Source organism: Onychostoma macrolepis, chromosome 23 (genome assembly GCF_012432095.1).
Source record: "Onychostoma macrolepis isolate SWU-2019 chromosome 23, ASM1243209v1, whole genome shotgun sequence".
In the NCBI taxonomy this organism is placed as follows: Eukaryota; Metazoa; Chordata; class Actinopteri; order Cypriniformes; family Cyprinidae; genus Onychostoma; species Onychostoma macrolepis.
In genome coordinates this window covers 12,234,210-12,259,052 of record NC_081177.1, presented here as the reverse complement: position 1 = coordinate 12,259,052, position 24,843 = coordinate 12,234,210, and the positions used below count along the sequence as shown (strand labels likewise).

The window sequence follows — 24,843 nt, the reverse complement described above, 5'->3', positions numbered from 1 at the left end:
AGGAAGAGTGAAAAGAAGTGCAACAGCTGTCATTGTGTGTGCATTACCATTTATTACAGTTCAAAGAGCTGGGTCCAAAAGAAGTTTGTAGCAAAGGAAGCAAATTCCTGTACAGATAAACCCTTTGAGTCACTGGAAAAACTCTTAATTTATGCTTAAGTCCAACAGCTGGGGTTAATAGTAATAACAAGAGATGATAAACCTTTATGATCCAAAAAATGTTGGAGAACAGAACAAAAAAAAAAACATGATGGACTGGCATTCTCATGACGATCATGCTACAACACAGTTTCACATTCTTTGATTTGATCCTGTGTTTGAGCTCCGATTCAGATTTTAGTCAAAATGGTGCACATACGAGATTTCTATGCAAACCAACAAAATTCTAATACAGAGTCAATCACCATCTGATGCTCCACTGGTATGTTTCCATCAATTTACACCAACATCTATTGTATTTTCTACAAGACAGTCTAGAGCTTGTTAATTCCATCATTTAAAATATGTTGTATTCCTCCAACCGTATAAAATAAAACAGCAAGTTTGTGACTGTAACATGTCTACAGCCAATGCTTTGTCATTCTACTGAGTGCAAAAATGGAAATACTGGTGTTACTTAACATTCTTCACAAACATGAAATGGATCCCCTTCCTCAATGTTTTCCCTTACCATCAGAACCACTAAAATGCATTCATGAGGACAACAAAAACAAAACGGGAAACAATTTCTTTATATCCAAATGTTAACTTTTGTTGGGTGTTTTGGGTGTGAGATTGTGTGCCCTTACAGACTGGTATGTATGCAGACATACAAATTCAAAATCAAAATGTTTCAAAAGTCTAAACTTTATTATGTTTCAATTTAGAACCATGAGCCTTTCAGACAGTGGCTCGATAAAGAGGGGAAAACAATTTGGGTACTGTCATTTTTTTCCTCTTTCTCCACTCTTCAGTTCACTTCCAGCGTGGTGAAAACATTTAAACTGCAGGGCAAGCTTGGCTCACTGAGAAAACTCAAACACGGCCACTCTGCTTCTCTTTCATCCAGGCCTGGATACGCTCCTTCAGCTCTGGGACTGTGGAGAGAGGGAAAAGCTTGGAGTCAGCGTTACACAGTCTAACAATTAAAAAAAAAAAGACAAGTCACAGAGTACATTTGGCAGCAGCGCTGAAAGAGGCAGCTCGTACGGTCTTTGTAAAGCTGTGTGTGGTGGGTACCTGGTTCCAGCATGCTCTCGGTGAGAGGCTGTCTGTTGAAGGGGTCCGTGGGAGAGTTCAGGAGGTGTCGCAGAATGATGGCTCGATCCATGATGTTGCCAGAGGGAAGTTGCACGGGATCAGTCATGAGAGTGTCCATCAGTGGGTCTGTTTAGATAGGATGTCAATGTTACTTACTCCAAATCAACTATTAAAACTATTAAATTTGTAGCTATGCTACTGTTAAAAAAAAATTTGTTAGGGTTAAGAAATTAACATTGCATGTGATCAAAAGACCTTTACAATGCTACAGAAAAATTATATTTCAAATTAAAATGCTGTTGAACTTTCTATTAACCCAGGTTTCCCCAAAAATATTAAGCAGCATATTAGAATGATTTCTGAAGGATCATGTGACACTGAAGACTGGAGTAATGGCTGATAAAAATTCTGAGTTGCCATCACATGAATAAATTACATTTTAAAATATATTCCAATTAAAAAACAGCTCATTTAAATTAGAATAATATTTCATAATATTGCCGTTTTTACTTTATTTTAAATCAAATAAATGCAGCTTTGGTGAGCATAAGAGACTTCTTTCAGAAAGAACAAAATCTTACCAAACCTTAAACTTTTGAGCAGTAGTGTACAACTAAAAATATAATGTAAAACAGGTGAAGACTTGATGACTCTCACCTTTAAACTCATCTGGGGCATCGCTGTAATCCATCTCAGACTGAGAATTGCGGGCTACTATCTCCTCCACCTTCTCCAACAGCAGTTTGAATTTCTCAATAGCAATGGTGGATTTTATGCCTGCTTTTCTCATTTTTGAAATGACCTCCTCAAACAGCTCCCTGCTGTATGACCGCTAAAAGTGAGAGAAAAAAAAAAATGATCCCATGTTTTCTTGCAATACAGTTAAGCGCTAAACAGCATTTGCGGTCTAACCACTGAAGATCTTGGTGAGCATATACAGACCTGGTCATCTGCAATGGCTTTAGCAAATCGGGCACAGTCCAGCTGCAGATAAATGTCAGTGAGCTGATCCAGGAGCTTCTTTGGCTCAAAACCATATTTTTCTGGGTTTTCCACCTTCAAGTCTCGACATTTAGGCCCACATAGCTGCTGCAGGTTATAATTCAACATGGCAGCCAGACGAGGACCCAGTTCCTGTTCAATACAACAGTAAATACATGAGTCATCATAAGGAACGTTATCATTTTTGTGCATCTTCAACAACCTACTAATACGGTATTTGCTCTGATAGTGTCATTAAAAGTGCCCCCTCACACCTCCTCTGAATAAACTCAAAGTTCTGACCCTGGCAGCAGCTCAATTTTCCCTGAAGACTATAAATACCTGCAGAGAGCAGAGCGCAGGAGATTCATTTACAGGCAAGCAGCAGATCACAATCCTCATGCTTTTTCCTATCAACAAACCTAAATTACTTAGACTTTGGTGCTTCTTTGTTGTCTTTTGAAATGTTCCTCAATCTTTATATTTCTACAACTGTCTGCTTGTATAGGTTTATTAAAGGCTTCTATTCATATTACAACCTGTTCAGCTGCTCCTACACTACTGTTTAAAAGTCTGGGGCCATTAAGATGCCTTTGTGAGCATAAAAGACTTTTTTTCAAAAATATTTACCGTCTCCAAACTTTTGAACATCATAATAATGTCACAATATGTTTTTTTTTTCCTGTACTCACAGGCCTGAGGAAGGGCTTCTGGACCTGTTTGGTGAGGATATGGAACATATCCACTGTCTCTGTTGCTAAAGCCAGGTACGATCGTGATACTCTCTCATCTTGAGTCAGCTGGGACTGTCGGCTCTGCTGCTGCTCCTGAGGATCAGAACATTTCACATGAAATTAGATCTGATTGGAACTGGAGAATAAAAAGTGTTAATGCAAGTAGAAACACCATTCCTTTTAAAAGTCACTCCCTTTCCTTTTAGCCTTAAAGCTAATGCTTTCTTCCCCCCCCGGCACAATAGTGCATTATCTCCATTACAAACAATGCAGTTAAAAGGGTAGGTAACTGGATTATTGGTAAAGTTGTGATACAGTATGTGCTGACCCTGGGCAGCTGGTCCCATTGCTCTTTATTCTTCATCTCCTCCTGGATCTCATGGATGCGTTTCAGAGACTCCAAACTCTCGTCCAGCAGAAAAGTTGTATCGTTAATTAGCATGTTGATGTAGCGCACAAACTGTTTACCAGAGCTGCAGAGAGAGAACAAAAGGTATGATTAACATATGTATAAAATAAATGCATACACATTTAACAAAACATTTTACACAGAAATAATAAAAATGTAAAATAAATTACACTGAATACATTTTGTATTTTTCAAAATAGTGTTCAATCAATATGGATTTCTCAGAAGCTGATATACAACATGATTATTTAATTTAAACATACACAAATGCTGAATTAAAATAATACTTATTTTACACAGTATTAACTATGGTGAACTCACTTGAACTCCTCCAGGAAGGTACCTTGGTGGTTAATGTTTTGCCATAGGCTTTTGAATATGGTACTGATGTGGTAACGAATTGTGAACTTGTCATAGAACTCGCTTGTGGCTCCAGTGTGCTCCACATCTAAGAAAACGAATCCATTTAGCATGAACAATGCATAGCACAGACTTTAAAAAAAATATGTCAGACCTCTTTTTACCTGTGTAAAACTTCATGAGGGCTGGCACAAGCTGATTGACAGACAGTGGGTGGTTCTCCATAATCTCAAAGAAACGTTGAGTGCGCGGCTGCACTGCAGGGTTGGTGACAAATAGCACCTCCACCAGCTTGGCAATCAAGTATGGGTTCTTTATGTAATTCTGACTGCAAATGAAGACCACCAGGAAGGTCACAATGTCTTCAGTGCACGGCTCATAGAGAACCTGTGGAAAGTACCTAAACAAAAAAAAAAAAAAGTCAAATTTCACTATAATTAAATTTGGATTCTAACACTATAATGTGCCTATTTCAGCTCTGTCATAAACTTACTGCACAATAAAAAGCAAGAACTCGGCCACATCTTCAATGTAAAACTCCGGCAGTGCTGCAAAGCTTTTTGGGATTTCTGGGTTCAGAGGCAGGGTTACGCTGAAAGGTGATATAAAAGACAGGAAATCAGAACAGAACCATCTTGACTAGAACTCGACTAAAAGATTGTAAGGTGTCTCTGAAGAGGAGATGTGAAGTGAACTGACTGTGGGAAGGCAGGCTCCACCATACGCAAGATGAGCTGGATGACCATACTGAAGAACTGCAGACATCTGCGCAGCAGGTTCTCGTCCAGCAGCCCTGCGTCTGCGCAGGCTTTAGAGCGCACCAGTTTCTGTCAACACAGACATGTACTTAATACATATATTCTAGATATATAAAGTATTAATTTTAGGCTATTTAAATATTCACAGTTTAGCAATGACACTGGCAAAGGCTGAATTTATTTGATAAAAAAATTCAACATTTTAAAATGTAATTTATTCTTGTGATGGCAAATCTGAATTTTGTTCAGTGTGACGATCTTTTTAAGAGAAATCATTCTAATATGCCGATTTGGCGCTCAACAAACATTTCTTATTATGATTACTATATTAACTTAATATTACTTAATATTTTTATGGAAACCATGATACATTTTCTCAGGATTTTTTGCTGAATATAAAGTTCAAAGGCAAAGCATTTATTTGAAAAAGAGATACTTAACGTTTTAGTTTTTTATAACATCAGAAATGATCAGTTTAAAATATTGATTTCTTTCAAAAACAAATCTTACTGAGCCCAAACTTTTGAACAATAGTGTAAGTAAATGCACTGTTCAGTACTTTTTAAAGCTAATACTTTAAGGCTAATAGAGCCTCTTTTTGCACAGGGCAAAGATCTGACTAATAATCAATACTGAAATCATCGGTTACATTCATTATCTGTTGAATCAATTAGCTGTTGCTGCCTTAATCTCAACAATAGAAAATGCTCTCTCAAGCATAGTAATAGATAGTTGCTATTTTAAGAAATCAGAGCTGGCACACTTTCCATGATTTTTGTTCCACAAGTATGGGAAAACTTTTATAAACAAGTCATTTTTTATTAATAAAGAATAACAGCATTCACCTTCAGCTGTGTTTTACATCTCTTCAGCATCTCCCGATGACGACTTGCCAACGGGGAATCCTTCCACTGGTTCTCACTGTTCTTCAGCTCTTCCACAGTTCTGTAACACACACACACACACAGTCAGCCTTGCGCAAATTACCTCTTCTGACAGCTTTAAAAAAAAAAAAGAAAAGAAAAAAAAGTAAACATCCACAGAGAGTATAATTGGCCCATCTAAGTGTTATACATGCTGCCGACAGCAGGGGTCACTGTGGTTCTGATCTGCCAGGCATCATGAGGCCGATAAACAATGCAAGCTGCCTTCTATCTGAATGTGAAGGGCTTGAATCACTGCCACTGATGCAGCACTAACACATGAGCTGATAATTCTGGCATTATGGACTAAAATGAATTGAGCCGCTCTACAATGGGACTGCAAGAAAATACCTTCTACAAGAGGCACTGGGACAGGACAGGATTAGCCCGTCTCATCAGAAAGAGATTAAGGGCTTTTTCACAAAGCATGACAAAGAACATCATATCTATGATGGGCTATCTGACCTAAGCGATGAGTAATGCAAGATGTTCCACTTTGAGAATCACCTTAACTAGCTAATCTTCAAACTTCATTACCCTTTTGTACTAGTGCACACTTCACAGTGGGCCGTTACTCAACACGGTTTTGGTATCAAATTGTTTGTTTTTACGGCTGAATCTGTGCAAAGCACCTGTTCAGATCCCTGATGGCCCTCAGCCTCCGTATGTAGCGCCGACAGCACGGGAGGATGGACAGATGATGTGCGTGTAGCGTTAAGAAGAAGCACTCTGTAGGGAACTTGGGCTCTGAGAACTTGGACGGGTCTTCATCTGTGGAGGAATGGAAGGAACAGTAAATGGCTTGTCTGAAGACAAACAGAGTCTAAAGCGATTTGTCTGTCCCAGAACAGAGCCCACACTCACGCAGCTCAGCGAGCCAGCTCTTAGGTCCTCCATCGTGGCTTTGAGCCGGGTCTCTTCCGTGCTGACATTCAGCCGACACTTGGGGTGGAAGATGTAGAGAGGATCCACTGTTTCCAGCTTGATCTTCATACTGAGTTGCTGCAGCACCCACAGGAAGTTCATCATGAAACCGTCTGTGGACACCAGCTTATCATCAGTCTAAAGAAAGGAGGAGAAAATAATCAAACTGGTTATACTGCAAGGTATTTTTGCAGTAAGGTATTTTTAATAATTTGACATTTTTCCCACTTGTTTACATTCACAAAGAAACTGTCAACATTAACATCTCGATAAAATGGGCATTTTAAAAGCATACTTGAGCAGACATACCTGCATTTGAGCCTTCTTCACATTACGATTCACCAGAGCTGCCATGTAGCTCAGAGCTGCTTCCCTTGTCTCTCCGTTCAACAAGATGTTGTGCAGGATTTTAAACAGATCTCCCTGGAAATCAGCACACACTCAGAATGACTAAACATTTCACTAAATCTCATTTCAGCATTCTGTCTATTTATTTTGGATGTTCATTTATGCTGAATGTTTTTGTCCATTTATTATTATTTGGAGTAATTGGAATAATAACTGGAATAATTTAATGTATCACATTTTTTTAGGATGGTTTATCATGTTTTTTTTTACCCTGAATGTGCCTTTATATGAATCAGAATGCATGAAGCAGTTGCAGAACCACTGCATTTTAATCATGATCCTAACAAACATGCTATATGTAGCATGAGCAGTTTTTGATATAAATTGGATTGTATAATTTCAAAGTCTGAAGCCAAAACACAATGATCTGGCCTGCACGAAACAGAAACAGCAAACGGGCTGAGAACGCAAATTCACTCTTTGACAGCAGGTGGCACTTATGGAACAGCAGCGATACAGAGTTTCCTCTGGTTACTGCTGTAAACAAAGCAGAGCTGTGCTTTTAAATACTACATTAATATGCATTATATGGAGATAAGATGAAAAGAAAATACCATCTAAATTTTCCTGAAGGCAGTCAGGTCCCCTCAGAGATACAGTCATATAATCCCCCAATTTAGTATTTAGAATTTTCATCCAATGTGTTGCGCATGGTGAAGTAAGTTTGCTCTGCCTGCTACTGTATTTTCTCCTCTTTGTGTTCATCTTCAGCGTCTCTGGCCTCTGTTAACGGCCATTTACAGATGGTTTATTTGGCCCAGTTAAAGAATTAGTTGTGTGTTATTAATAGTTCTAAAAATGGAATTGGGAAAAAATTAAAACCGTATTTGGGGAAAAAAAATCAAACGGATTTCATAGGGCCCTACATTAGAGAGGACATGTAACCCCATGATAAATTCTTATCTAAAAATTGCAACTTAACAATAAAAGCACATTTTTAATCGTTCCCGATCACATGAAATTATACTTTTATAATCATATAAGAAAGACCAAAAACTGAAGTCTGCTCTATAAAAAGACTATTCCCTCAATATTGAAGCAGCTCATTAAAAATCTATGAGTATGTGATATGATGGCCGCTCACCCTCGCAGACTCCAGATAATGCTGCAGTGATTGGCTGACCACACGGGTGTTCTCCATAGTGATGGCAGGGCCTGAGAAGTATTTGTCTCCCACTTTAGTCTACAGAACAGCAAAACGAACATAAAAATAAACCACTTTCACCATTCACTTTGTATTAGTCTTATTTGTTTTAGGAGTAAAATGACTTACGTCATCCTCAGCAAACACAGAAAGACTGAAGAACGCTCCAAGAAAGGAGAGTCTTTGAATTTCTCTTCCTGTCCCGGGACTGAGAGGGTCAGGACACCACAACGGCAGAGAGGTGATCTAAAAATACATGCAGACAGACAATATTAACAGTGAACCGCATAACCTGACTGACTTGAATTCGTAAGCTCCTACAAAACCTACCAAACTGCACACAGGGTGAGTCTTCCCAAACTTGATTTCACAGAGCTCAGCCAAAGCCTGTAAAACAATAAAATTTCAGTCATAAGGCCCGTTCACACCAAGCACGATAACTATAAAGATAACGATAAAGATAGTTCTCGATATTAAAGAATAGCAGAGTCCACACCACAGCTATAACGATAAAGGCACAGAGAAATGATATTGTTGGAATCGCTTGAGCGATTTTTTCCAGCTAATGAACGATACAAACACTGACAGCCAATCAGAATCCATCCTGCTATAACGAGCTCGAGAATTAAAAAAAAAAAATAATAATAATAATAATAATCGGCAGACGAGCATGTGCTTAGAATGCGTCCCCACTGCGTTCAAGCAGGTCCGGGTAACCCCACTGCTCAAAAAACCTACATTAAACACTTCTCTTATAGAAAACTATAGACCTGTCTCTCTCCTTCCATTCATAGCGAAAACACTTGAACGTGTTGTCTTCAACCAGGTCTCATTGTTTCTTTCACAGAACAACAAACTGGACGCTAAACAGTCAGGTTTCAGGAGTGGCCATTCAACTGAGACTGCGCTTCTCTCGGTCACTGAAGCCCTGTGAATTGCAAAAGCCCATTCCAAATCATCAGTCCTCATTCTGCTGGATCTATCTGCCGCGTTTGACACTGTCAATCATCAGATACTCCTCTCCACCCTCTCATCACTGGGCATCGCTGGAATTCCACTTCGCTGGTTTGAATCCTATCTCACTGGTAGGTCTTTCAGGGTGGCCTGGGGAGGGGAGGTATCCAAAGCACATCAACCGGTCACTGGGGTTCCTCAGGGATCGGTTCTTGGACCCCTCCTCTTCTCCACATACACTACATCACTGGGTCCCATCATACAGGCACATGGATTCTCCTACCACTGCTATGCTGATGACACACAGCTCTATCTCTCCTTTCAACCAGATGATCCAACGGTAGCTGCAAGGATCTCAGGTTGCCTGGCGGACATCTCGGCATGGATGAAAGAACATCACCTTCAGCTCAACCTGGCAAAGACTGAGCTTCTTGTCTTTCCCGCCGCTCCAACTCTATAGCATGACATCACGATCCAGTTAGGTTCATCAACAATTACCCCATCAACTTCGGTCAGAAATCTTGGTGTAATCTTTGATGACCAGCTGACCTTCAAAGACCACATTGCAAAGACTGCTCGATCTTGCAGGTTTGCACTACACAACAGAAAGATCAGGCCCTTTCTGACGGAGCATGCTGCACAACTTCTTGTCCAGGCCCTTGTCATTTCTAGGCTGGACTACTGCAATGCTTTTCTGGCTGGACTTCCATCAAACAGTGTCAAACCTCTACAAATGATTCAGAATGCGGCGGCACGACTGGTCTTCAAGGAACCCGAAAGAGCCCATGTTACACCTCTCTTTACCTCATTGCATTGGCTACCAATCGCAGCTCGCATCAAGTTCAAGACACTGATGCTTGCTTATAGAACAACCACAGGCTCAGCACCCGCCTACATGCACTCACTATTAAGAATCTACATCCCCTCCAGAAGTCTGAGATCTGCTAGTGAGCGACGCCTCGTGGTACCATCACAAAGAGGCTCAAAATCACTCTCCAGAACATTCTCGTTCACCATTCCTGGCTGGTGGAATGATCTTCCCACCCATATTCGGAGTGCTGGATCCCTGTCAATCTTCAAGCAACAGCTGAAAACTCATCTCTTTCAACACTACTTGACTTCACCCTACACATAAAAAAAAAAAAAACTCTTTCTCCTTATTTATTCCTTCCCTTGCTAGCTTGTACTTATTTAAACAATGCCTGAGACTTGGTGTTACAAGCACTTCGTTTGTCGGATTGCCTCTTCAAGATGAATCGCTTTATGTATTCCCAAATTGTAAGTCGCTTTGGATAAAAGCGTCTGCAAAATGACTAAATGTAAATGTAGAATAAACAGAAAATATCGTTATCTTTTTATAGTTATCGTTCTTGGTGTGAATGGGGCTATAGACACAAAACAAAAGCCTACAAAGTCTTTCACAGATTAAGAGGAGCAATCTGTGTGAAATATGTCTGGAAGATCAGAGATACCTAACAGTGTTCATATATAAATCAATGGCGCTTGTTTGGTCCTAACATGCCTTATAATACAGTCTTATGCTTTTAAAAGAAGAAAAAAAAAAAAAAAAAAAAAGAGTCTCTTACCATCAGTGGGAACTTGAAGTTGTCACTGTCAAAAGAACATTCTTTTACAGCAAAAACGAGCCCTTGAAGAATGGGACCAAAGATCTGAAAGAAAAACAACACTGATCAAATCAAGATCAAAGTTCCACACCTTTTCAATGAACTAACTTGACTTGGCCATTTTGGAAAGACATTCAAACAGCTGATTCCAAGGCAATTTTTAGTTGATGCATTACAATTTAACAACTTGAAAAAAATAGTTTGAATTTATTTTCAAAATTACTGTATTCCTGTGACGGCAAAGCTGAATTTTCAGCAGCCATTATTCCAGTCTTCAGTGTCACATCATCCCTCAGAAATGCTTTGGTGCTCATGTCACATTTCTTTTTATTACTAATTGCAACCATGATTTTTTTTTTCCTTCAAATACTCTTTAATGAATAGAAAATTCAGTTACACTTTACTTGAAGGGGAGTGCATAAGACTGACATGACACCTTCATAATCATAGGGTTTTTATGCATGTTTATGACAACTGTCATTAAGTGTCATTCGCTCAGTTAATGCAAAGATGACATTGTTTGAGATGTCTTTGTTATGGGCTAGGGTTAGGGGTAAGGGTAGGAGTAGATCAAATAATGTCATCTTTGCATTAAAAACGACATAACTGAGCAAATGACACTTAATGACAGTTGTCATAAACATGCTTTAAAACTCCTTCATATTCATGATATGTGTCATGTCATGATTATGAAGGTGTCGTGTCAGTCTTATGCACACCCCGTCAAGTAAAGTGTTACCGAAAATTCAAAAGAACATTTATTTGACATAGAAATCTTTTTTTTATTATAAATGTACTTATTAATTTAATGCATTACTGCTGAATAAAAGTATTAACTTCTTACTGAACCTAACTTTTTGAACAGTAGTGTATCTATATTTATCATTCAAAAACTAATGCTTAATATTTCTGTGCAAGTTTTGCTTATAAAGTGTGCCTGTGCCATCTTTCTTTATGATATGCCGATACTTTTAATGTCTAATGTGCAATGTCTAAAGTGTCCAAACTGGAACCACAAAACTTAAATGTGGGATAAATAATACTGAGCCATTCTTACTAAAAACAAACAAATGAACCACTTAAAAATATGTTTAATACCACTAGGAGTTTGGCATCAATAATAAAGACACCTTGAACTTCAAAAGTAATATGATGCAGCATGCAGCCTGTCTCCGTAATCTGCTGCAACTCCCACCTGTTTAAACACCTCCTCCTCCTGGTGAGTCATGCGCACCAACTCCTGGATGAAGCCGTACGGAAGGTTCCGGCACAGCATGTATGGAACCAGCAGGGAGGGCTGTAGAGGGGCCCTATTTAAGGTCAAAGAGAAAGAAAGGGGCGGAAATCTATATTACACTTGTGTGCATTCAAACTAACATAACAATCACACAACAAATTCAAACTAGGTCTGTTTTCACACTATGGAGCTTGATTCTGCTCTCCTTCCTCGTAGGTCCCTTTTCACATTGTTTGTCTGCATCATCAATGCGAGTACTAGCAGCAGATCATACTTAATGTTTTGTAGCCAAGCAACGAATGTAGAGGAGAAAGCTTAACACATACTGAATGAAGCCAATTTCTGCATAAACAGGCAGCTATCAAAAATGCTTTATACTTTAAGAGACATATTATAGCGTTTCACTTGTACAAACTGTGTAGGACTGCAAATTAAAAAAAAAAAAAAAAAAAAAAAACTAAATTCCAAAGGTCAAACACTTAGATCCACAAAGAGCTCTAACGTGAAAATGTCTTCAAAAAACCTTTAGAATGCATTGAAAAAGGCTGCTGTAACTGACCTAGGCTGTGTGAGGGCACCTTGAAGCACTAGTGCAGCATGGGAAATGCACTGGGAACGAATGTTGCTAAGCAGCTGACTGACAGCTGGCTGGCTGCACATCTGAAAAAGAAAAGCATATGAACAACACTGTGTCTGAACATAGACCAAATACTCGGAGCTTGAAGCTCAAGGTCAACAACGAAAAGCTAAATGGGTGAATAATGAGAAAAGATTTATTTTCTATGCAATTATAATTATATTGTTTATATTCTCATTCAAAACGGCATAGTACAACAGACCAGAAACACCATACAATCTGGCTTTGACATACAGCCTTATTAAAATTAATTGCAAAATCAAATAAAAAGTTAGTCTACTTACTTAAGTAACTTATTTATTTTGGACAGACGGATAATAGTGTTGAAACAGTGTTAGAAACTGAAACAGGCGTGTCATGAAGCAACATGCTGCAACAAACTCTTCTGGTGGCTTAATTGATTATAACAAGAGCATCATGTCTACTGTAGACAGGGTGATAAATGAGAACATGAAAGACTCATGCCAAAGAGGGAATTACCCTAGGCTTGACAAGACATGTCTTTCACTTTCACCTGCTCAACACCTCCACCTCTGTTCTGACCAACTGACAAATGTCTTCTGATGAATGGCTAAAGTAATGAGTTACATTCTTGTAATGCTTGTTATACCAGAACATTATTATATTGCCTGAGTACAGAATTAATATTGTAGAAATGAGTCTATAGTGTTTATCAGCAGCTACCTTTGGGGCCTTCCTCTCTTCCATTCCCACACTGTCAAAACGCTCGATGAGGTAGTTGAGCATCTCTGTCTCTTTACAGGACTCAATGGTAAAGCGGTCACTACCTGAGTCACCAGCTATCCCCCCTCCGGATGCACCCAGGCTAGAGAGAGAAAGAGAGAGTTATGAGAGATAAATAGCGCCTTCAATAAAAGAGGGTTGCAGAGTGTAGATGAACCTTCTGGGGAAAAACCCAAACTGAGTAAATAACTAAAACCACACAGCTTTAGCAACCAAGGAGATGTCTTTCATAATTAAATGTTTCCCTTTTTCTCTAGCCACCAAGCTTTCAAAATTATTTTTAGAAGAGCTATGACATCAGATATAAATGAAGGTTTATCTCCATTTCAAGCAATGGTTAGAACAAACTTGCCCAACAACGCAAGGTGATCAGACGCCTTGATAAATCATATCCCGCCCATTTTACATTACTGTTCAAAAGTTTGAGGTCATTAAGAGTTTTAAATATATATATATATATATTTTATTCAACAAAGACATTAAACTGATCAAACTCAAGTTATCATAGTTTCCACAAAAAAAATATATAAAGCAGAATAACTGCTTTCATCATTGATAACAATTAGCTTTGTTTCTTGAGCACCAAATCATCATATTAGAATGATTTCCTGAAGACTAGAGTACTAGCTGCTGAAAATTCAGCTTTGCCATCACAAGAATAAATTACATTTGAAAACATATCAAAATAGAAGTGATTTATTTTAAATTGAAATAATATTTCACGATATTACAGTTTACTATGGAAGCCTGTTTCTGCCACGGAATTAGATATATATCTTACAATTCCTGCTTTATAACTCACAATTCCATGTTATAGTCAAACAAAATATTGCAAGATAACAATTCTTAAAAAAAAAAAAAAGAGTGTCACAATTGCAAGATATAAACTCATTTCTGAGCAAACAATTAGAATTGTGAGTTTATATCTCAATTGTGGCTTCATAACATGCAATTGCAACTTCATATCTCACAGTTCTGACTTTATACCTCACAATTGAGTTTATATCTCTCAATTCTGAAAAATACATGTAAACTCACAACTGCAAGAATAAAAAAAAGATAAGTTGCAATTAACTTTATTTTTATTCAGTGGAGGAAACGGGCTTCCGCATTTTACTGTATTTTGATGAAATAAATGCAGACTGGTTGAGCATTAGAGACTTCATTTCAAAAACATCTTATTGACCCCAAACTTTTCAATGGTAGTTTACATGTACAAAAGTTTCCAAAAGGACAAATTTTGCATTTTACATTTACTATAGAAATTTCAAAATTGTATTATATTCTCATTATTTTCTTCCTGGCTTGAGAAAAAAAAAAAAGAAAAGAAAAGATATTTCACATGAATGTATAAATATACAAATATGATAGGGTAACATGCTACCTACGACTGTCATTTCAAGTGACTGGAACATTGGAATCAGTTTACACCTGTATTTAGCGCTGACCATTTGTCACTAGATCCCTTGAGACAGATGTTAATATCATGAGTAAATGATGGCAAAACATATGACAAAAGGACAACAAAAGCAGGCCTCTAATACTTGCGTCCCCCTGCAGGTCTTTGGACATGAGACAGCATGCATTAGTGAACTCTAGGGTGAGACAACACTCCACAGCAGGCTTCTGGCTCTCATTAGTTCTGTTACACAGTCAGCTAGCATTATCCGATCGCCCGACAATCAGTCCTCCACCAACACTTATCCAGCACACACGTCCTGTGTGGGAGTTTAAAGGTCTGCTGGCTCACATTTCTGCCGTGAGCTGAATGAGTCTAAAAAAAAAAAAAAATCCTTGTGCAATGAACACGATTTGAGCTGACAGCAAAGCTCTGTCCACAGAAAAGCTGAATTTGTCAATCTGATGAGATCACATGATCAAACTCCACTATTTGCTGTCATTCTTTTTGCCCGTTGCGGTGCCAAAATTGGGCACAGCGGGCTGTTGTTAGTGGCCAGGCAGCACGCTGAAGCATGCAACACACGTTGGCACTGATACCTGGACCCAAACTGAACCCTTGAAAAATCCTCCTCTTCCTCTTCCTCCAGCTCTTCATCACTGCTGTCCTGAGGCAAGTCGGACAGGGCGAAGAAGAGGAGGGAGAAAGGGCTGGTGTGGCCGCAGTGTGTGAATGGAAGCAGACAGATAGACTGAATAAAAACACAAAGACTACAAAGATACAACTTCACATCTAACAGGGTGTAAAAGGTACCTAGAGGGCATCCGGGCAGCTAGCGCAGTCCTTCTGGCCATAGTGCTGGGAGAGCCGGGGAGGATGGGCAAAGGCATGGAGGTGTGGGTGCTATGGTGTCTGGGGGAAGGGCTGGAGGGTATACCTGAAGTTGTAGGGGGGGTAAGCATACCAGATGGAGTAGATCTGGGGCTTGGGCTTATGGGGATGGACGAGCTAAGGGAGTAGGGCCTGTATCTCTGGGAGATGGGCAGAGGGGCGGATGGAGAGGGAAGTGGCAGGCTGGTGGGAGGGCGAGAGACAGGAGGACTTGGGGAACCGGGAGGGCGGCTGCAGAAGCCAGTGGGACAGATGGAGCACTCATTCTGGCAGAGCTCAGAGCGAGTGGGTTTGGGCTACAACCATAAAGACTGAAAACAACAAAGACATTGATGAAAATGAAGGCGGAAACACAGGAGGAGGAGGAAATTTAAAGAGAAATCAAGAATGTGAGACAAAGGGTTGTAGGTGGATGTGTGCACTGGTGGCTAAAAGTTTGGAATTATTACATTTTGGTTTTTTTTCTTCGAAACAAGTCTCTTCTGCTCACCATGGCTGCATTTTTGTTAAAAATACAGTAAAAACGGTAATATTTTGAAATATTACTACAATTTATAATAACCGTTTTGAATATATTTTTAAATGTAATTAATTTTTGTGACGGCAAATCTAATTTTTTAGCAGTCATTACTCCTGAATTCAATGTCATATTAATCGAGAATCATTCTAATATGCAGAATATGGTGCTCAAGAAACATTTATTATTTTTATCAATGTTGAAAACTGTTTTTCTGTCCAATAACAAATGAGCATCAAATCAGCATATTAGAATGATTTCTGAAGTATCATGTGACACTGAAGACTGGAGTAATGGCCTCTGAATTCAACTTCATTGCCATCACTGGAATAAATTACATTTTAGAATATATTAAAACAGAAAAGAGTTCACACTATTTCTGTTTTTACTGTATATTTTAAAATACATTCTAATAAATGCAGTCGTGGTGAGACTTCTTTCAAAAACATTTAAAAAATCTTAATTAGTCCAAACTTTTGGCCACCGTGGTAGGTAGATACATAATTCCTTTTAAAAGGAGAGTTTGTCAGCTATCACACTTGCCTGGAAAGAGAGCTGGCACCGAATGAACCAGCGCAGGGCATCATGGGACTGCCGCTCTGGCTGGAGGGTGGAACAAGAGTCAGGTGACGGTCTGGGGATCTGGCAGCGGTAATTGGCTGAGATGTGGCGGTCAAGCTGGCGAATGGGTTACAGTCACGCGAACGGGTGGACATCATGAGAGCCTCCATTAAAATCTGTCCAATCAGGTCTTTGAAGTCAGAGTAAACTAGAAGAAGAAAGAACGATGCAATTCAATTCCAGAGAAATCAGAATTCTCTCTCTTACACCCTCTATTGCTTTGTCCATACCATCCCTAGGGTTCTTCTGGAATTCAGCAGCAAGTGAGGGGAGAAAGATGACATCACGGTCCTGCTCCTTCCAAGAGACACGCAAGATCTTACAGATGAGGTGTAAAGCCTGCTCTTCAGAGACGTCAGAACTGGATGAGGAATCCTGCAAATATTAATTCAGCACGTCACTTACAAATACTTTAGATTGGTGGTTCTCCAACTTTGTGACTCGACCCCATTGTCCAGCACATTGTTTATCGGTATCAGCCGATATTGGATATTGCAAAAAGTAGAGAAAATGATCATGCACTTTTAGATTAACTTTGCTATCATCTAAGACTCAAAGTTCATTATTAAAAACACTAATACCCTATTAAACATGTTTTAGTTATTTAGACAAATAGTATAACAATTTAATATGCTACTTATCCGTTACTGGCCATTAAATAAAAAGAATTATCTTTTTATTAGTGCATCTGGTTACCTTTTCAGCCAGGTTCCTTTTCTCTCTGCGATCACTGTCTTCCACCTCCATATTCTCAATTCCTGAGTCCACATCTACTTGGGACATGCTGTAGACCACAAAGATGAGATCTAGCTCAAGTAGCAGTTCAACTCTTTAACTGTCAAACAATATAACTTTAGCACTGTATGTTATAAAGGTACAATAGAAGATACATTCATTCATTAATACAAAGGTACAATGGAAGATACAAAAACTATGTAGCTAATGATAGAGAGGGTTAACTTCATATATAAAGATGTATGTATTCATCTTTATATGCACTTCAGAAATTATGTGGCTGGAGTACAAAAGCATTTGCAATCCAACAGTTGTTAGAACATAGATTCTGCAGATTAAAGAGACTACTTGAAGTGAGATACAATACTACATCTCCAGCACAATCTCAGTTTGAGCTGTTACGTCATGCTCTATCTTTGATTAGGAGTGCAGAGAGGACAAAGGTCCATGGCTGTCTCTCACCTCTTCTCGCAGGAGGCAGTGTCTATGTCCATGCTCTGGGAGCGGGACAGGGATTGGGACTGTGTCTCCAGACTGTTAGATGGAGAGCTGGAGAGAGAGCTGACCCCTTCGCTGCTCTGGCTGCGGTAAGCAACCCCTACGGTAATGGAAAGCACAAAAGGAAGCACTGTGTTTGAGTACGAACCTGCTGATTGTGTCATGGAAAAAATTGGCTAAGCTGTAATCAAGCTCAAGAAAAACTTTCTAAAACTTTCATGGCTGGAATACAAAACACATAGTTAAAGTTTAACTAAAGAACATTAATTTTGAACAATCGAACATGCCATGAAAATGGATCTCTAAATCGCACTAAATCTTCCAAGGTTTGCAAACACTTGTCTGGAAATATGGACTTCTTTTACCCAGAAAATAAGCGGAGAGTTAGAGGAAAAAAAAAATATATATATAAATCTACATCAGCAATTCTTGAAGCACATATCAGTGCAGCACAATGAATCAAAGTACATTTTAAATCAATATATCAATTAAATGAATCAGTGGCATTGTTAGGATCCTTATTATTTTCATTAAGAAATAAAAAGTTTTTATTAGATAATAATCATATTACTAGTTCATAGTCTTACTGATATATAATCACAATATTCTGGCCAAAATGCAGCCCTAAAACAAGCACAACAAACCTGGATTTTTTTTTGTCTTTTTATAAAATTTTAACCTCACAATTGCAAATTCTCTCAGGAAAAAAAACAAACATGCAATTAAATTTTTTTCACACTCACGAAGCCCTATTTCACAGGCAAAATTTAGTCACTTCAACAGAATTCACACTTTCAAGAATTTTGTAACAGGACAAAAGATTTCCACAGATGGCCTTTGCATCACCGTCGGGTTGGTCAAGTGAATTTTGCCATGTTGACCAACAGAAAGTTGATTGGTTTGAAAGTGTCTTCTGCGTAAGCTGTCATATATTGCTACCCTATTAACAATGGAAATTTTTTTAAGTCTGCAAATTTTCCCGAAAATTTTGCTAATATTTCAATGCAATAATAACATGTTTATGCTGTTGATAAAACTGCAATGCAAGAACATGGTTAAAAAAAAATACAGAAAGGCATGAATAATCATAATTCGATATGCAAATCTTTGTTATAGAGACAACCAATTATAATTAAAAATGCAATTATTAAATTGATGTCGGTTAATATTGTCAATGGGAGATTTTCAAAATTGCATTTCAGTATTCATTAGAAATAGTATGTTTACAAAACAAATCAGCCAAGAAGACTAAAATAATTAACAAAAAAAATACACAGTCTCTAAGTGGTTTGGGATGTATTAACTGCAGTCATTTATTACTTGGGGTTAAAGGTCAACAACAAACCTAACCAGAATGTTTAAAGGCTATTAATAGAGGAGTGAATGCACTGGACCTGGTTTCTGTCTTATGATTGATTTCATATCAATGCTGTATGTTCCAGAGAGAAGCTACAACAGAAAGCAGACTTGTGCTAGAACAGCTTTTTCCATGCAACTGTGGATATTATGTGCTCAAAGACCTAGAATAATGCGTGGCAGTGGGCACAGGACATAGTTGTTTCCAATGACAACACACACCAGCTCAAAACACTTATTCAATCCCCCATTTCAGTTTAACAAGGCTCCAAGGTAATTAAGTATGCAATCATAAAGACTTTAACTGAAATGTTTTTTAAATGAACAGTAGATCAGTGCCAAAAACCAAAAAGAAAAAACAAGCAAAACTTGTTTTGATCAAATGTGTGATACAAACTAAAACGAATGTACAAGAGAATAAGAATCAAATTAGCATCATCCAAAATCAACCAATATAGCTTAATTTGAATGTCATGTCTTCTGTCTCAATATATAACAGCATGAAATTACAGAAATTTTACAGCTCATCTACGGGACAATAAAAGACTGTAAAAATGAAACTAAAGAGGAACTTCACCACACGGCACACTGACATTTAACAAAAAAAAAAAAAAAAAAAAGGGACTACGGCACAACAAGAACAAAACGGAGTCATCAGTCTTGCCTGTCTATGTGCCCTTATTTAAACCCTGGCCAAGGCTGTGCCACCTCCATGACGGTGCAATTTCTTCAGCCAAAAATCACTTACCTAGATATCAACACTGATCAAAAAATCTTTAAAACAAGCCCATTGATTCAATCACTATAGTCAAGTACAAACAGCTAATGCTATATAGCTTGAGTATTAAAGCTTCATCCACACAAGATTACAAATTGGCCACTTAGATCCTCAATATTATTACATTGGTCATTTTATCCTCAAAATTTTATACTAAGACAAGATTACAGTCATAGTAATATTTCATTACAATGAACCTACAATGGGATTTCAAATACTACTCACATCTGTCAACTCAAACGCACTGTGTGTCTATAAAATATCCAATATTTACAATTAATAACATTGAATGGAATGAACTGGGACACTGCAGGAGAGCTGCCTGCAACCTAGTGGACAACTCTGTATAAAACTGCATTTATTGACCCAGTCAGGTGCAATATAAAAATTGTGTTTCATGCCTTCAAAAATTCCCCTGAACACAAAGGCTGCATCTGAAAGCAAACAATCTGCTTTGCATTTGTAAAAATGAAAATAAGGGAAATTCCCATGTTCTGAGAGTAAAACTATAACATTTTATTCTCTCAAATATACATTATCATTTAAAAGTTTGGGATCAATAATAGTGATGCTTTTATGTCAGTAATAATGCCATTTTTCATCAGAAATACATTTAACCCTCATGTACTGTTCCAGGTCAATTTGACCCGTTTTGATTTTTGAGTTGTCAGAAATATCAGTTAACATGTTTTTTTTCTTGAAATTTTGTGACTTTTCCTCATTTAGGGTCATGAACATGTATGCGAAGTTTCAACACGCTGATGTGTTGTGAAATGTACATACAGAAATTATTATACATTTGTGATGTTCGTGGGTCAATTTGACCCGCACAGTCATCCATTCAAAAGCAACTGAAATACACACAAAATAACAACAAATTCCTTTGTTGTATTTCAGAGCTCCAAAAAAAACAAAACCATTTAGCCTTTTAACTGCAAGTCACAGTTTTTGAGCACAGACATAAAAAATGACTTTTCCGGCTAAAATTGTTATAAAACTTGAATACTTCAGAGCACAGACTTAAGATTGGTATCTTTTTAAAGGTGAAACATCACAGGTTATTGTAGAAGTAAAACAGTTATAAAAGTAAATTTATAAAAAGTTACAGAAGTTTAAATGTATGAAAATGTAAAATATTTCTATTTTGTTTTCTATTTTATTTAAAATAGCAATTTTACAAAATATGTTTACCACCAAATCTTCAAGAAAATCAAAGCCAATCATCTGAACAAGTTTTGTGCCAAATTTTAGGTTGATATCTCAAAAAATTTACTTTAAGTACGATTTTGTGGATGCAGTACCACACTTTTCCACTAGGTGATATACAGGGACTCTAGATTTCCATTTATTGTTTGAGTGTTCTGAACTATATATTTCCATAATTTTTTAAAAATATTTATGAAGTAGACACCCTATTCAGAAAAAGTCTGGCCAGTAACTTTAATATTTGATTTGAATTCTCTCTCTAAAACACATAAAAACATACATATAGAATAAAAGTGTGTTTGGCACTATATCATAAATAGAGCAATAGATAAATAGCGATAGATTCTCCGTCATTTCTTTGAAAAACAGTCACCAAATATGAAAACTAGAGTCCAAAACCTTTCAAATTATATATAATTGGTCAAGATTACTTTAGGTTTAGACCAAGATATTATCGTTAAAAAATGTTCAAATCGCAAACATCTCACAGGTCTGGGGGAGTGGCAGTCAAAAATAGTGGTTAAAAACATTTTTATAAATCATAAATTCAGATATTCATTTTTTGAAATGTGTGAAAAGTACTGATATTAAAAGTTTATTGATTGTATGTATTTTTATATGTCAGAATTTTTGTGGAATTACATTGAATCCAATATGGGTCAATTTGACCCGGACCATACAGGAAGTCACCTGTTTTTGAACAGTACATGAGGGTTAAAACAATACAATTTTTCCATATTACATTTAAAAATTGTTTTCTATTTGAACATATTTTAAAATGTAATTTATTTCTGCAATGGCAAAGCTGAATTTTCAGCATCCATTACTCTAGTCATCAGTGTCACGTGATCCTTCAGAAATCATTCTAATATGCTGATTTGCTGCTCAGGAATCAATGAATCAATGTTGAAAAAAAGTGTTGTGTTGCTTAATATTTTTGTGGAAACTGATACATTTATTCCCGAAAGCCTTTGATGCAAACAAAGTTCAAAAGAACTGAATTTACTTGAAATCGAAATATTGTGTAACATTCTAAATGTCTTTGCTGTCACTTTTAATCAATTCAGTGCATCCTCGCTGAATGTCTTTGAATGATAAAGTCCACACAGCACTTACCTGAGGCCCCCATAGGAGAGGTGGCAGGGGTGACATTTTGTGCATTTAGGCCCAGAGTGTGAGATGGAGCTGGTGGGACAGGCTGTGATGAGGCCCCGGAGGGCCCTGGCAAGGGTCCTGGGGGAGTTTCTCTCTGTGGGGATGTCAAAGGGGTACTGAGGGGGGTGCTGGGCTGTGACGTCTGCCCTCCAGCTAACCGGGCCAGTCGCCTTCTACGGATCTAAACAAGGCAGATTAATTACAATTTAATCTAATTACAAATCAATAATGAGCAATAGTTTACAGTCTGATGACATTAACTGCTCTTAGTTGGTAAACACAAGGATAGACCTTTAAAAGCAAAGAGGGAATTTATTTACCATTTCACACGCTTTTAAGGCAAACAGTAGGATGTATTTAAAGTTCTAAAGCCATCATTATTTTAAGCAGTGACGAATCAGCTCTACACAGCGGAGTGAGTCATTTGAGATGGAGAAGGCCTCGGCTTCCACAGCAAATACTGTCAGTGAAATGGCAAGGATGTAAAAAATTCATGACTTGAATGAATCAAAATTGAAAAAAATAAATAAAATAAAGGTAAAAACCAGTTTGAATCAGCAAAGGATGATGCACCTCAGTTCAAAGACATAATGCTTCTGCAACTCGCATTCAATAAAATATTATTTTTTCATAATTACATGGAATAGCTAAAATGGTATCTATATCTATCTGGTATCTATAATAATCACAGCTTATTTTGAAAATGTATATCAGCTCTGGCTGAAATTAAGATCCAAGGTAAATGGCTGACATTCATGATTTAAAAATCAAAATTGTTTTACTTATCTATTTTGTACAGTTATTCTCTATTTTAATCAAATTATTGACTATTAGTTTAAATTAATATAAGACGGCTGATGAAAAAGAGCTTGAACCAGCTTAAGATGGTTTGCTGGTCTCCCAGCTAGACCAGCTCAAAAGTGAGACCAGCAAACGCGCATAGACTGGTTTAAGCTGTTTTTCAGGTCAGAGCTGGGCAGAGTTTGGTCTTAATTTACAGTAGAACAACTAAACACAAAGCCCTGACTGTAAATACACACTAGTGACATACAGCAATATCCACCAGTGCCAAATAACAATATCCAAAACCTGAAACCAAGGGATAAAATGCACTTACAGTAAATTTTACCATTAAATACTGCGTTTTTTCAAGTTGAACCAAAACGTTTTCAGGTTCAACAGCTGACCCCATGATAAATATACTGACCTGACGCTTGACAAAAGCTTGTTGCGCATGATTACAGTTTCTAAACCAGATGCCATTTAATCAAATGCATACCCCTGTGAAAGGTAACCTTGATAATTGCACATGTTTTTACGACTGTAAGTTAAATTGACCAAACATCTGGCCCAAAATGATTTTTATTTCTTCACACGACAGTCTTTCAGCCATTTTGGATTCCCAGTGAAGAAAATCTTCACAAAAGAAATTTTAACTTGTCAACTGGTTACACGCTCCCCAGCGACTGAAAACGATAAGGATGTTATTTTAATTGTGAAAATAAAAAATAAGAAAAAAGCAGATGATCGAGGCTTGCGGCAGATGCAGTTTGTCAAACGTATCACTTGCTAACGAGCTGACTGGAAATAACCTCCATATTCTCATTTAATTCGCTTCTAAATCGGCGCTTAAGTGGCTCAAAATGAGATTCATAACATAGCCTCATATTTCCAAGCGAAATAAATTTAATCTGGATATACGGAGCTGTTGATTAGCCGGTGTCCTGTTAGCTTATCCCATCATTACTGCGATTGAAAAAGAAGGTGACAATGACAAGCCAATAAGCCTCTAATAAACACAAAAACACAACAGTCGTGCTATAACAGAAGCAGTTTCGACTGTAAATAGACTAAACTGTGTGAAAATAGCCTTACCTCTTCAGGACTGAGCTGCTCCATTGCCTTTCTTTTAATTTTCAGCTTAATTATGTTGCTAGCCAGTCAGCTAGCTTCCTTATAAACACCAAAAGTGCATAGTCTGAACCATAAAACAAATATCAGAGAGCTGTGATTGTCTAATTTAAATCTTTATATTAAAACATCAAACGCGCGTGGCTGATTTTTTTCCGATCTGGAAGGGTTATCTTCGGTTTCTGTTAAGAATGAAACAAACACAAAAGTATTATTCGTCAAAACACCGACGCGGCCATTTTGGATCTGGAGTCACGTGACGCGAGATCAACACATTCCAGGCTGCGGCAGTTCAGGAAACTGATTTCACTGCTGAGGCGACCTCAAGAGACTTGTTTTCTTCACAACCAAGTCTTATTAGCTTGAATAAAAGGCTATTCATATATCCTATGCAGCTATTATATAGCTTACAAGGGATTAATCATGAGAACAATTCTATTCACGCTTGAATAAATAAATAAATAATAAATAAAATATATTGCATCATTTGGATTCGCTCCATATCTTTATCGGTTAATTTTATTTTTATGAAGTTTATTATCTTTCTGCTTCATTTGTTAATTTAATCATCCCCAGGATAAAGACGCCACAAACCAGGGATTGACAATAAGAAAACAAAGTAGGCTATGTTTTTCATACTCTTTACATACTACTCTTTTTTCAAAGTATATTAATCATTTGTTTTGTAAAGTGACTGAA

The 24,843-nt window shown here is 37.6% G+C and overlaps 1 protein-coding gene across 1 annotated transcript; it reads right to left on the bottom strand.

Annotated features, from left to right (window-relative positions):
- Window positions 1-32: 32 nt before the first annotated feature.
- On the bottom strand, window positions 33-24,438 carry ube4b (ubiquitination factor E4B, UFD2 homolog (S. cerevisiae)). The gene is given in 31 exon segments (XM_058764453.1): window positions 33-1,076; window positions 1,219-1,365; window positions 1,897-2,071; window positions 2,182-2,373; window positions 2,913-3,047; window positions 3,283-3,427; window positions 3,685-3,811; window positions 3,888-4,123; window positions 4,217-4,315; window positions 4,423-4,550; window positions 5,327-5,426; window positions 6,037-6,175; window positions 6,269-6,289; window positions 6,292-6,466; window positions 6,638-6,751; window positions 7,821-7,919; window positions 8,010-8,126; window positions 8,211-8,267; window positions 10,421-10,504; window positions 11,655-11,769; window positions 12,256-12,356; window positions 13,018-13,159; window positions 15,076-15,186; window positions 15,290-15,581; window positions 15,584-15,678; window positions 16,428-16,653; window positions 16,736-16,880; window positions 17,202-17,289; window positions 17,703-17,838; window positions 22,195-22,414; window positions 24,109-24,438. Coding segments are annotated over 31 exon segments (4,047 nt in total). The 5' UTR covers window positions 24,133-24,438; the 3' UTR covers window positions 33-1,014.
- Window positions 24,439-24,843: the final 405 nt, after the last annotated feature.